Genomic DNA, 14,907 nt, shown 5'->3' on the forward strand with positions numbered 1-14,907 from the left:
GGGCTCGTGCAGTTCGAGTTATACGGGACCCCTGATACGTCTAGGTACGAGTCTGACAAGTGACACGTACATAAGCATCCTGCCATGTCCACTGTGCATTCCGACGGACTAGGGCAGTTACAGCAGACCAGTTCGACACCTCACTCGACCAAGGTTGCTACAGAGTGACTCCAGGAAATCTCTTCTGAGTTTCAACTCTTCCACTGGCCACCAAACTCCGCAGAAATTAACTTTATTGAGCATATCTGGGATGCCTTGCAACATGCTGTTCAGAAGAGGTCTCCATCCCCACGTACTTTTACAGATTTACAGACAGCCCTGCAGGATTCATGTTGTCAATTCGCTCCAGCGCTACTTCAGACGTTAGTCGAGTGCATGCCACGTCGTATTGCGGCACTTCCGCGTGCTCGCGGGGCCCTACACGATATTAGTTTCTTTGGCTCTTCTGCGTAGAAACTAACCTAAATATGTGTGACTTCTAATATCTGTAATAATTAGTCTCCAAATGGTAGAAATACTGATATAATGTTGTTCAGTACACTTACTAAATCTTCCGCCAGAAACAGTGGCTGTTATAAGACTACTTCCGAAACATTATTCGGTATCAAAATACGGTTGCAAAAAATGATTTTTTACCGGTTTTGATAAACATCAAAACCATCTGATCGCCTTTGAATAGTATGATGTTTTTTGGGTCTGATTACTACAGCAAATGGAAACTTCTCTCTTTACTGAATTCTCAAACGTCACCGAGAATTTGCTGTTCTGTAATCTCAGTAATTACTGTATCACGGCATACGTAATCTCCAGTATCAACATTGTTTCATCCAAAATCGTAGCCTATGTGAAAGAGTTATTTTCCTTAAGTAAGAAGAGTATATTGATGTGTACAAATAAGACACATATCCTCTCGATTCAGAGTTCGGTGCCTCAATCAATAAAAATAGAATCCTTAAAGGATCACGTCGTTGTCCTTCTTCATCTGTTAGCAATATTTCACAGAAAAAAATGAAGGAAAAATCCGAAAATTGTTAATTTTTAATTATACAGCATTACACATGTTATTTTGCTGTAATAAAGTAACTTTTCATTCCCAATCTGCGAAAAATCTCAGGAACTAGAGTAGGAACTTTGCTCTGGTTTTCAGTAATAGGTAGAGTGATTTACGAGGAACGTCTGTTTGCATAATTTACAAATATTTTATATTAATTGGCCTAGATACAGTGAAGTGTATTCCCTGGCCTCTGTGTAAACGATGCCTTTGCCATCTAGCGGTGATACGTGTGAGGTCGCCTCACTATCCAGTCACGCTTACCATGCGTAACGTCTCAGATCAAAGAAATACTAGTAACTCATGCAGGATTGTTCTACCATTGTTTGAGGTGAGAAACCATTATCACGTAAGGTATCCGTTGAAGTGTTTTATAGAACAATTCGACATCTACATAACAACAACAGCCCTATGGCCGCATACAGTGATGACAACAAACGAAGCCATCACATCTGCAATTGCCAGTTAGCATAGCATGTTAATATAACTTCAAAATTAATAAAATAATGAAAAATTACAATAACAAATGGCAAGTAGCACATAAAATTTAAACTTAAAATTATAACGCTCTTGAAAGTCTTGAAATTCCTCGGACCAGTGTCTTGCCAGTATGATTATCGGTAACAGGCAAAAACCGTCGAAGTTGTCGTTTTCTCGGATGGATGAACTATTTATATATACCGTTAACTATGTACGGAACATTCGGAGGGCGACTCTTTCTGACGCTTGTCCTTTTTTATTTGTTCTAGTTTATTTTTTTCCCACGAATAAACTGATGCCTATGATATCGTTCTGAATACAGTGAAAATGGGCAGCTAATGCAGTCACCAGTGAGAGTTTATATAAACAGATTCGTTACCAATTTTTTTCATTTTTTGCTGAGCAGCATATCTCCTTCAACGTAGTGCTGCTGCAGTCTGGTGGCTGAATGTGGCCCATTTGTGAAAAGTTTGCCGATTATCGGTTTGGTGCATAAAAAAAGTGCCTTCAGACAAGCATTAACTGCGTCCAACGAATCAGTCGTAAAATGTGTGTGAAGTCTTATGGGACTTAACTTCTAAGGTCATCAGTCCCTAAGCGTACACACTACTTAACCTAAACTATCCTAAGGACCAACACACACACACACACACATGCCCGATGGAGGACTCTAACCTCCACCGGGATCAGCCGCACAGACGATGACTGCAGCGCCTCAGACCGCTCGGCTAATCCCGCGCGGCTAAGTCTTAAAAATTTTACGTTTAAGGGTCTTCGTATCATATCGCGTTTCCTCCATTTTTTCTTTACTTTTTGGAAGCACAAGTTTCAGAAAGTCTAAGGAGTAAAATTCGCTTTTAAATTTCAGTTGTTAAGTGTTCAGATGAGTCAGCCAGATTTACTAAATTTGAAAGGAAGCCCTATTTCCTTGGTTGCTTATGAGTTATGTTTGATAATTATTCCCCGCCGGCCGGGGTGGCCGAGCGGTTCTAGGCGCTACAGCCTGGAAGCGCGCGACCGCTACAGTCGCAGGTTCGAATCCTGCCTCCGGCATGGGTGTGTGTGATGTCCTTAGGTTAGTTAGGTTTAAGCAATTCTAAGTTCTAGGTGACTGATGACCTCTAAGTTAAGTCCCGTAGTGCTCTGAGCCACATTAAGCTTAATTATTCCCCCGATTTGTGGGTGCTGAACGTCACCTCTTTGGTGAATCAGAAGACACATGTGGTATTAATTAAGGAACATTATTTTTTCATTTCAGGTAAGTCCCTGCCGCAGAATGAGAGACAACAGGTGTTCCCAAACGGTACTCTGGTAATCAAAGAGGCGGACGAGCAGGACTCCGGGGGCTACGTCTGTGTCGCCTCGAACCCTGATGGTCTCACCTCCAGGAGCAAACTCAACGTCCAGGTTATGGGTAAGTTGTCAATTAATATACACCTCTGTACGAAAGATAATTACTAGCGTTGAAACTCTGGAAATATCAAATTTGTCTTTGCGTAAACACTTCCTTTATTCAAGAATATTGATGAACTTGTGACGGTTCTCATTGAAACTGGTACATAATTGCTTCGATGCGAGTGGTATATTTTAGACAATCGTAATTAATGTAGAACCAATGAGAGGAACTTGTCTCACCGCTAATGTATGCAGTGACATTAGTAGAAGTTTGGTAATTACGTACATTTGGACACATTTCTGAACATTGTTCTGCTCATCGGTCCAAACATTGCTTCTTAGCCACAACGTTCACAATAATGGCTCATTTGAATTCTTGATCGTTCAAAATAGGCTTAATAAACAAAGTTCTTAAATACTTAAGCAAAAACGTTGTGACATCCAGATATTGAATCAAATTGGTACAAACGAAGTTCTTAAAATGTAGGTAGTTTATGTACTTTCCTCACGTTGACAGAGAACGATGGCGCCGACGACGATGTCATGAGTACCAGGGCACATGTTTGGGTTCGGTAAGGAAACTGACTGCGCCATTTTGAAAGGAATCTTCCCAACATAATAATTAACCAGTCTACAGAAACCACAGATAGAGATCTAGATAGCTCAATAGGGATTTATACTGAATGTAAATCGAGTATCTTAACAGCTGCAGCACATCGGTCTGTCCAGCGAACCAGCGCCTCATCTTTGTCCAGAGAGCGTATACTATATCTAAGGACGTCTGCGTTTCGTTGTCGTTCAAACCGTCCGTAATGGGCGGTAACGTACGTCGTTATTATTGTTGTTGCTGTTGTTGATGTTGATATGGCCTTGTCCTAAGACTGGTTTAATGCGGTTCAGCACTCTAGTTTTTCCTGTGTAAGACTCTTCATCTCTGAATAATTGCTAAAACCGACATCTACTTGTCTGCTTACTATATTCATCCCTTGGTCTCTATCTACCATTTTTAGGCACAGCCCATCCCTTGTTTACCAAATTGACGATTTCCTAGCGCCTCTCAACTTACCCCTTGTTTGCTCAAGTTGTACCATAAACCTCATTTTACCCATTTGGTTGCAATACCTCCTGATTTAATGCGACTACATTCTATAACCGTTGTTTTATTTATGTTGATGTTCATATTGTACCGTCTTCGCAAAACACTATCCATTACATTCAACTGCTCTTCGAAGTCATTTGCTGTCTCTGTGTGGTTTCTACTGACACATTTTAAAAACATTTCCATTTCGCCGCTTCTAACCAAGTCTTATTCGGTAAGACTGCCTAGGTTGAAACGAAAGTACCTGACTTTACATAGAGAGGAGGCCGATCGAGTTCGGATTACCTTCAGGGCTATAGAACAAAACGAAAAAGAAAGAGCAAACGTCTTCTCTTAGTGTGATGATGAGGAAATATCTTTGTATGTTGCTCCTAGGCTTTAGTCTCTCAGCAAGTCTCTGCTTATATTGATAACTTCTCATCACTTTTGTCATTGACCTTGGAGTTTTCTTCCATTTTCACCCAAAACGTGTGGCATATAGTAGGCCGAAAATGCGTTGGGAACAGTTGCTGCTTGTGAACGTGTGAAGTCGATAAGATACATATGGTGCTCGTAGCTACGCTAATAGTCGGACGTCTAACACCGTCCGTCAGTCGGTGAGATTTTGCGTTGCCTCTCACTACTCAATTATATTTATGATGTCTGCAAATATTTCGTTGGGACTGCAAACTGGTACCAACGAGCTAGTCAAGTTTGTTCTGATTTGTTTTCATCCACGGCATCTAATTTCGTTCTCAATTCGCGACATGAATGCTTACCGTCAGAGAGTCTGCCGTTTCTGTCAGTTTGCGCGTTATCATGCTGCCTGTTGGCTATTTCTCTCGTGATCCTCGACCGACGTTTAATGATCTGTTTGACACTTCGCCAGCACGAGTGGTTGGCATTCTCATAGCTTCACTGCTGGTGGTGGAATCGATTAGAGCCTGCAGTTGGAGGTTATACGAATAGACTTCACGAAGTAAGTTACAAATGTCATCCTACGCTAAAGGCATTAAGAAACAAGAGTGGCGCATTTGAAGAAGGGGTACATATTTCAGGACTCCTGCAGACAAAATTCTGCTGCAATAAAGACAACAGATACATCACCATGTGCGATTGGAATGAAGCGGAGATTGGAAACGAATTTCGAAATTGAAGAACGCGGGGAAGCATGCTTCTTGTGGATAAAACGTCTGAACTACCCACAGGTTCACCGTAAAATTATCGTGGTACAAGGACCGGATGCAATGGCGCGTCCAGTCGTAGTGAAATTTGACCAAGGCCGCACAGAAGTGGATGATGCTGATCAGCCACTCGGTCGAGATCCTACAAATGCAATTTCCATCGTTCCGGCAAATGGAAAGAACTTCTCTAGCAGGAGAAGGGCTAAGATATTTTGCAACAACGAGGACGTTCGCACAGCGGGTTTCGAGTGGCTTCTTGACCAAGCTGCAGACTTTTATCGTCAAGCTATTAAGAAATTGGTAGAACGTTCCGGTAGTTGGCAATTTGATTTGAAAAATAGGTTCCTATGTCTGTCTCTCTGAGTGTAATGCAGCAGCGAATAAATCATACTTGGCCTACCTTAAAAATGTGCAAATTACTTTTTTACGGTCTCCTTGGATTTAACTGCCGCGACGACAACCGAGGGCTGGTCATTATCCCTGCGGCTCTCGTCTTGCTACCTGCAACGGTCGTTCGCTGCACCACTGGAATCCAGGATCGGTTTACCGTAAGACTTCTTTCTTTCTTGTTAAAACTAATATCAAGTGTGCAAGTTTATAGAGCTTCACGGAACAAACAGCTTTTCTATACAGCGACAGCGAGCTTGTCGGATTGTTTTATTATGTAGACGGTCTCTCACAGCGCATGCTCGCCCACTGCCGCTTCCCCCCATCTGCGAACTTACACTCTTCTTTTTTCATTATTATTATTCTGGTACACATGGGACATCCAGTCATGCCGAACATAGACTTTTCCACATGTACACTCCATGTAACGACATTGTGAGTGGGTTCATATAGTCTTTTTGCCGATTTGAGACGCTCTCCGATCGTCTTGGTTGATTTGTAAATAGCGTTTACGCCGTGTTCTCGTATTATAGTGCCGACACTGTCCGTCACCCTGGGAGCGTAAGGTGGAAAGGCAGTATTCGACACTTCTAGCGATGTGTCACTTCGCACAGTGTCAGGTTTCTTGTCACTTGTCATGCACGAGAATACCCATTGCTCCTTAGAAACGGGCCAAGTGTATTTCGCGTCCGAAGTGCTGCGGCTCAAATGTTCGTCGTGCGTGCTACGAGCGTAACAGTTCATTTCCGGCTCGGGTGCACTTACCGGCTAGTGTATATCGGTTTCCGATACGCACTGATGGCCAGGTTCTCACATTTCTTCGGTACCAGAATGCCTAGAAAGGGTAGCTGCTCAACCTTTCCAACCTCCATGGTAAATACTGGCTCGAGAATGTTCAGATTTCTTAGGAAGTCACCGCACTGTTCGTCTCTACGGATCCACACGACGAAAGTGTCGTCCAAGTGCCTGTCCAGCACTTTTGGTGAGAGCTGAATATGGAAGCGTGGCTGCTAGTTTGAACAGTGCCATCGACCTACGCCTGTTATTTTCGTGTCCGACTCTAAAATAACTAAGGTGACAAATGTCATGGGATGCCTCTTAATATTGTATCGGATCACCATTTGCCTGACTTATTGCCGCATCTCGACGTGACATAGACTCAACAAGTCGTTAGTAGTTCCTTGCAGAAATATTGTATCATGCTGCCTGTATATTCGTGACAAAGCGCATTGTCAACTACAAAAATTCAATCGTTGTTTGGGAACATGAAGTCTACGAAAGGCTGCAAACTGTCTCCAGGTAGACGACCATAACCGTTTCCAGCCAATGAGCACAGTGCCTTGTTAACAACCTGGGGGTCCATGGTTTCGTGACAGCTGCCACGTAATCGAATCCTGTTATCAACTCTTACCAACAGAAATGGCGTCTCATCTGACCAGGCCAGGGTTTTCAGACGTGTAGGGCACAAACTACAGAGGGGTCCAAAAAAATGTATCCACTGTTTAAAAGTCCATAACTGGCAAAATAATTGACGGAGTTGTCTCATCTTTGGTAGTGTAATAGTTTGTAGTTCCGAAAATCGCCACACAAGCGTTGTATTGCGTTGTTTTGTTTTGTCAGATGACAGTCGCCAGATAGTCAGTGTTCTGTTCTCAGTAGCACCTAGTTACTCGAGTAAACATGGCTGGAGCCAGGCTTACATTCGATGAAAGGAAGTCAGTTTTGAAGCGGTATTTTAAGGACGAAAACATTAATGAGGTTCAACGGCAATGGCGAAATGAGTATCAAACAGAGCCACGATTCGTCGCATTCGAGACAAAATTGAAGCCGAAGGCTGTGTTAAAAATGTACACAAACAACGATATGGACGACCTGTAACAGTAACAAGTCCAGCTAACTCCCGTCGTGTGTTACAACAATTCACACGCTCACCACAGAAGTCTGTGAGACAGTGTGCCCGTGAAACTGGAGTGAGTCGCTCAAGTGTTCGGCGAATTTTGAAGACAGCAAATTGAAAGTGCTACATCCCACGATTGCTACACGCAATGAACGAGGACGACCCAGATCGTAGAATGTAGTACTGCGAGTGGTTTACTAACAAGGTGCGCAACGATGAAGAGTTTTCAGAGATGATTGTGTGGTCTGATGAGGCACAGTTCAAACTCAATGGTACAGTAAATCGCCACAATTGCATCTACTGGGCCGCCGAAAATCCGAACGTCCACGTAGACAAAGCCGTCAATTTGCCAGGAATAAATATGTGGTGTGGGTTGTCTTACTGGGGCTTGATTGGGCCAATCTTCTTTGACGGAAAAGTTACCGGTGAGGTGTACCTTCAGAAGCTTCAGACATCTATTTTACCTGCCATGCGAGACTTGTATGGAGACGGAAGTGTTTACTTTCAACAAGATGGTGCCCCAGCCCACTACCAAAATCGTGTTAGGGCGTATCTCGACGAAAATCTACCAGCAAGATGGATAGGCCGTAGTGGAGTATCCACCACGTTCCCCAGACCTAACTCCTCTGGACTTTTCCCTGTGGGAACACTAAAAGCGTCGTTTATCGACAAAAGCCACGCTCATTGGATGAACTTCCAGAATCCATCGTACATTCATGTGCAAATATCCAACTGAACACGTTACAGTCAGTAGTTCGTGCTGCAGTTCGACGGCATCGTTTGTGTGTGGACGTTAATGGTGACCGTTTCGAACACCTACAGTGATATCTTTTAGTTGGTCTTTAAGCTACACTTTTACCAAAAATGAGACAACTCCGTCAATTAGTATGCAAGTTAAGGATTTTTAAACAGTGGATACAGTGTTTTGGACCCCTCTGCATAAATACCCAGAGGGCGCGCTGCAGGCGACATCATGCTGTTAGCAAAGGCATTCACGTCGGTCGTCTGCCACCATGGCCATTTAACGCCAAATTTCTCGGCACTGTCTTGACGGATACGTTCGTCGTACGTTCCACCGTTATTTCTGCCATTATTTCATGCAGTGTTGCTTGTCTCTTATCACTGCTCTCGGTCGTTAAGTGAAGGCCGTCGGCCATTGCGTTGTCCGTGATCAGAGGTAATGCCTGAAATGTGGTATTCTCGGCATGCCCTTTATACTGTGGATCTCGGAATATTTAATTCCCTAACGCTTTCCGATATGGAATGGGCCATCCGTTTAGCTCCAACAACCACTAGGCGTTGGAAGTCTGTTAATTCCCGTCGCGCGGCCATAATCCCGTCGAAAACCTTTTCACATGAATTACCTGAGTTCAAATGGCAGCTCAGCCAATGCACTGTCCTTTTATACTTTGTGTACGCAGTATTCCAACAAGAGTATGTGTACATGCGCCTATCCCAAGACTTTTGTCACCTCAGTGTATGGAGCTGTGTAAACAGATGTGCAAAATTTTGGACTGTATCCTGACTGAGAGAACAGCGATAACAAAACTGGTTGAAATGGCTCTGAGCACTATGGGACTCAATTTCTGAGGTCATCAGTCCCCTAGAACTACTTTAACCTAACTAACCTAAGTACATCACACACATCCGTGCCCGAGGCAGGATTCGAACCTGCGTCCGTAGCGGTCCCGCGGTTCCAGACTGTAGCGCCTAGAACCGCACGGCCACTCCGGTCGGCACAGCGATTACAATGAATGCTTGTTGTTTCATTGTAAGCTAAGAGATATTGCAAGTCTGGGATTTTAGACTATGTGTGCACCTGTTTCAGAACCACCTGAGATACATCCGTTTACGGTGAAGCCAAACTTGCAGCGTGGCATGAGGATCCACCTCACCTGTGTGGTTATCAGAGGGGACTTCCCCATCACGTTCCACTGGCTGAAGGACGGGGCGGACCTGCCGCAAGACAGCGGCATCACGGAGAAGACGCTGGACGAGTACTCGAGCACTCTGGCCATCAGCCGGCTGGCGGCCCACCACTCCGGTAACTACACGTGCACCGCGGCCAACGCCGTCGCCACCGCCAGGCACACAGCAGAGGTCGTCGTCAGCGGTACGTACACTAGAGCACCACGATAAACAAAGTTGTCGCGCCAGGAGACGTCCGCTAATGCCGTTCAACGCCACCTCTAGACGTGATAATGATCTGGACACGGCGAGGAAAAGAGTCCACAAATTTAGGTATCCTACGGGTTGCCTTAGATGCAAGTGGCCCGGACGAGTGGATACGTTTGGACTTGATCACAACACTCCGTGACGCACACCTCGTGTACGCCCATTGGAGCACATTTACACAATCTTCACCCCTGACAGAGTTGTTAGCAGAGGACAGTCCGAATGCGGCTCTAGCTGGCCGCACAGGCCACCAGATCTGTCAGTATACGATTACTTTGTATGGGAAGCCCTCGAGTCGAAGGTGTATCGCAAAAACCTCATAGTCCTCAAAAACTGCAACAACGCTATTCCAGTGACCTTCGATCCGGCTTCAATAACTTGTTGACCAGTGCCCAAAAGTGCCAAGAGGTCAATGGTGGTCACTTTCAAAATTTGCTGTAGTGAGTTTAGAAGGGAGAATCCCCGTCGCAACCTCCTCAGATTTAGTGGTAAGTGGCCCAATGGATAGCCCGTCAAAAACTGAGCATAGACCAAGCATGAAAGCAAGAAGTTGTACTGAACTGTGAAAAAAGCATAAAAGTAGAAACCTGGCACGTCCAAGTCCAAGACGTGGACTGTCGAGTGGTGTTGTGGTTGTGTGGTCACGATCTTGGAGTACAAAGGAGGTTGGAGGTGTGGTGGGTGGCGGGGGGGGGGGGGGGGCGGGGGGGGGGGGGGAGAATTCATGTTCAAGCCTATCTCGTGCATCCTTTTCTTTTTCTCACAAATTTATGAACTATCCGTCCGGTCATTGATGTCTGTACTCCTTCTTCTTGACATACTATAAGCTGGTTTCGCATGTAAGTCATGCGTAAAGAATATACCAGGTGATCAAAAAGTCAGTATAAATTTGAAAACTGAATAAATCAAGGAATTATGTAGATAGAGAGGTACAAATTGACACACATGCTTCGAATGACATGGGGTGTTATTAGAACCAAAAAAATACAAACGTTCAAAAATTGTCCGACATATGGCGCTTCATCTGATCATAATAGCAATAATTAGCATAAAAAAGTAAGACAAACCAAAGATGATGTTCTTTACAATATGTCCACCATCATTCCTCAACAATAGCTGAACTCGAGGAATAATGTTGTGAACAGCACTGTAAAGCATGTCCGGAGTTATGGTGAGGCATTGGCGTCGGATGTTGTCTTTCAGCATCCCTAGAGATGTCGGTCGATCACGATACACTTGCGTCTTCAGGTAACCCCAAAGCCAATAATCGCACGGACTGAGGTCTGGGGATCTGGGAGGTCAAGCATGACGAAAGTGGCGGCTGAGCACATGATCATCACCGAAAGAAGCGCGCAAGAGGTCTTTCACGCGTCTAGCAATACTTAGTTCTTTTTTTTTTGTTGTTGTTGTAATAAAACTCCATGTCATTCCAAGCATGTGTGTCAATTTTTACTTCTCTATCTACATTATTCCGTGGTTTATTAAGTTTTGAAATTTATACTGACTTTATGATCACCCGGTATTACGGCCCCAAGTAAATGTGATGAATAGCGAGAGCAGGCAAGAGGCTATACAGATCTCCCACAGAATTAAAAACAACAAATAAAGGGGAGTAAACTATGTCTCAACGGAGGATTACAAGAGCCAAAACTTCCAAAACGAAGCAGAAGAGACATAACATGCGATTCTTGTGTAGAACCAGTAAGAGGTACGTATGTCTGGAGGTCCCGTCGTTACACGTCGCCGTTGCAAACGGACGTTACACCGCAAAACAGACACAAATTTGAACCTAGCGAACAGAGCCGTCAATGACTGGACGGATAGTTCCCAATTTGTGAAATAAAGGAAAAGTGAGATGTGAGGGTAATCTGAATCCGGAGCTGCCCCTTCGGAGTCCAACACCGTGACCACATGACTACGATGCCACGATCATTCAACCTCGCTCAATGTTGCAGATATTCATCCTGGACAGTTCTTTGTTTCTATTTTACTTCTTTTTCCCACATTTCACTACACTTCCCTTGTTAGTACTGCATTTCCTTTAGTCTGCTGTGTTCCTGTGTACACAGGAATTCTGTTCACCAGGCCATTTTTATCTGCCTCACACTGTATATCTGGATAAAGTAAGAATCTACTAATTACCTTTATTTGTTTATTTATTTATTTGAGATCGTGGGGCAAGACTTGCTGTGGATCGAGAATATCTGGCCTTAATTCGCTCTTTCGAAATTCCATCCGCAAGCGAGGTGCGACCAATCTCGGATAGCGAGCACGATGCACTGTCTCGCTCTTCAGATGTTTTCACTCACAGAGGATTAAGGTTACCTCTCTCCAGTGTAATATCATAGAATCGGACATTTTGAGAGCCGTGCGAGTTTTTATAGCCCTAATCCCGCTTATGCGTAACGGTTTTCCATTTCACTTTAAACGTGTACAATTCCCGTTGATCTTATGTTATGCCATGACCATAAGCAAATCACAAAGCCAGACACTGCTCGTCGCAGGCGTGGACCTTAGTGTCAGTCGATTTTCGCACGGCCAGCTCTAGGTGGGTCCCGCCCGCGTTAGTGAAAGAAACAAGACCTTCTTTAATGTCCCTTGTCACACTACTTCAAACGTTGCGCACAAAGGAGGTTTGCAAGAAAAAAATACGTAGCTTGACAATTGTTAAGGATCAGGTGACACTAAAGAATATCTCAAAACTGCTACAGAACAACATACAATTCCTACAGTAACTGCAGTGAACCTTGTGCGCGAACGCTCTGTATGCATTTGACAGTTCATGAAGTACGATGATTGGTAAAAATGGAAAAGATCGTATGGCTTCAGTGGCCCGGAGTTCCCAGGCGGGAAGTTCGGCCGCGAAGTACAAGACTTATTGAGTGCGACGCCACATTGGGCGAAATGCGTCGACAATGTGGATGAAATAACGATGAGGAGAGCACAACACCCATTCCCTGAGGTGCGAAGATCTCCCACCCCAGCCAGAAATCGAACCCGGGCCCCCGTACGTGCATTCCAACGCGCTGACCCTTCAGCGAATGGGGCGGACACGACGTTTGGTGCATGTACTTGTAAAACCCATTAGTGCGACATCCCGTATGGTACGGCGACATTTCTGCAAGACATCATTTGAGTGTTTACGATGGAGAACTAGCAGTATGACGGCTCGGTGCTCGTCAAAGTGGTACTACTGTATCCACAGATCGGTTGGTAGGTCACGTACTGAGGCATCAAGGGATCACCAACTTACTAAATTTTGGAAATTTGTGGTACGATCTTAGGGAACAAACTGCTGAGGTCATCGGTCCCTAAACTTAGACACTATTTACTCTAATTTGAACTAACTTACTTGAAGGAAAACACAGACACACCCATGCCCGAGGGAGGACACGAACCTCCGACGAAGGCAACCTCGTGGACTATGACAAGGCGCCCGAGACCGCGCGGCGCATCAATTTAGTGCTGGAGGGAAGCGTGGAGGGTAAAAATTGGAGAGGGAGCCCAAGGGATGAATACGCTAAGCAGATTCAGAAGAATGTAGGTTGCAGTATTTATTCGGAGATGAAGAGGCTTGCACAGGATAGAGTAGAATCGAGAGCTGCATCAAACCCGTCTCTGGACTGAAGATCTAAACAAAGACAACAACAACAACAACGATAATAATAACATTGATTCTAGCTACCAACTCTTGATGTGTCCTTGTGTATGTAGGGGGTGGGGGGGGGGATGCTGTCCGACTCCTCCCTCAAGGCTGTTTCCAGTTCTTGCACCGTTCGCGGAGGGGGTGTTGGTTGAGAAATCCCAGGCATTCTATATATATATATATTCACGCTATGCAATTATGGAGAACACGTTAACACACATGAACATGAGATTTACTCTATTGCCAGACAGATTGGTAACACAAAATCCATCCTGAGGGGAGTGTTGGCGACAGAAAGAGCATCCACCCACCGTTCTGTCACTCTCATTGCAACAACCCATACAACAATGCGGGCCCTGCAGAGTCACGGGAACCACACAAGAAAGAACAGAAGAAGAACCACTTCTGCATAATCTCGTAGTTGCTGTTTCTACAGTGTCTCATTTCACGGAAAGAGGCAAAGAAATAGTATAGACCAACAATATTTATCTCTGATGGATAATTTTACACCAAGTCTGGTGCAGCGTCACACATGTGTTGTCAAACAGGTTGAGAATTTACTAAGTACGAAAGTTGCCGTTGTGTTGAAATCACACAGCTCGCGTCAGACTGTGAGACAGTCGGTTCTGTTCGTGAGACACTATGAAATCTGTCCGTAACTGACATGTTACTAGAGGACAATGTAGCTCTGCAACCAGAATTATCTATCCACTTAAGTGGACAGCTTAAATGTCAACTTACCGCGAACTACTTGCACCCTCTTTATCAAATTCATACCTCAATAAAGACATTGCTACCTAGAGGAAAGTTTAAGATAGTTTTCATTAACTGACAAATGCTGCAGTGTTTACTCAAGGAAGCATACACAACTGTGATAGCAGTCACGTTTGCTCTTGAGAATCGATTGTAGGAACTCCATGACTCATTTGGGTTTAATACAGTACTGATACAACTAAAATATCGACCTTTTCTACCTCTTTGTTCTTGAATATAAAAATAAATCCCGTTTAGTGTGCAACTACAGCGCTCAATATTTTAACGTGAGTATATTTTCGAAATGCCAAGTTCCCCTTTCTTGACTTGATGAAGCACGTTTGGCCTTAATGCAGAAAATTGGAAGTTAAGCTATGTACGTAAGATGTATAAAAATGGATATATCTCACTGTAATGGTACTTAATATGTGGTAGTATCGAAATATAGTACAACCAATGGAATAATCTGGAAGGTAATCCGTCTGCAGTATGTAATGTTTCTTTGTAATGTTTTGTATATTCGTGAGAACTCTATTTCACTATACTTTTGTGATATAAACATTTGAAGCTATGAATGTATACATGGTTTCACGCATTCTTTGTGCATTTCTGTATTACTTTCCTGTCTAGAAATGTAAATGATATGTTAGTTACGTCTCTGAAACTGTTCATTACTGGGAAGTGCCCACGAGAGGGCGGAGGACAGGGGTCAGTTTAAGTGGGACACTTGCCCCCTTTTAGAATTTGAGGGTAGAATTATTAATTCAATACAAAAAACGAAAAGAACTAAATCATTTGGCATGTTTTTTTGCGCTATGAAAACATGTTGCAAATTAAGTGATCTGATAAGAAAAAGGAACG

General features: G+C 43.9%; 1 protein-coding gene across 1 annotated transcript in view; it reads left to right on the top strand.

Moving 5' to 3' along the window:
- The window catches only part of LOC126152731 (Down syndrome cell adhesion molecule-like protein Dscam2), a gene marked incomplete at its 3' end in the record, with an annotated part of 175,216 nt that overhangs the window by 111,058 nt on the left and 49,251 nt on the right, over positions 1-14,907 (top strand). Inside the window, exons 6-7 of the mRNA XM_049916025.1 lie at positions 2,790-2,945; positions 9,301-9,585. Coding sequence (XP_049771982.1) covers positions 2,790-2,945; positions 9,301-9,585 — 441 coding nt within the window. The remainder of the gene's footprint in view (positions 1-2,789; positions 2,946-9,300; positions 9,586-14,907) is intronic.

Source organism: Schistocerca cancellata, chromosome 2 (genome assembly GCF_023864275.1).
Source record: "Schistocerca cancellata isolate TAMUIC-IGC-003103 chromosome 2, iqSchCanc2.1, whole genome shotgun sequence".
Taxonomy (NCBI): Eukaryota; Metazoa; Arthropoda; class Insecta; order Orthoptera; family Acrididae; genus Schistocerca; species Schistocerca cancellata.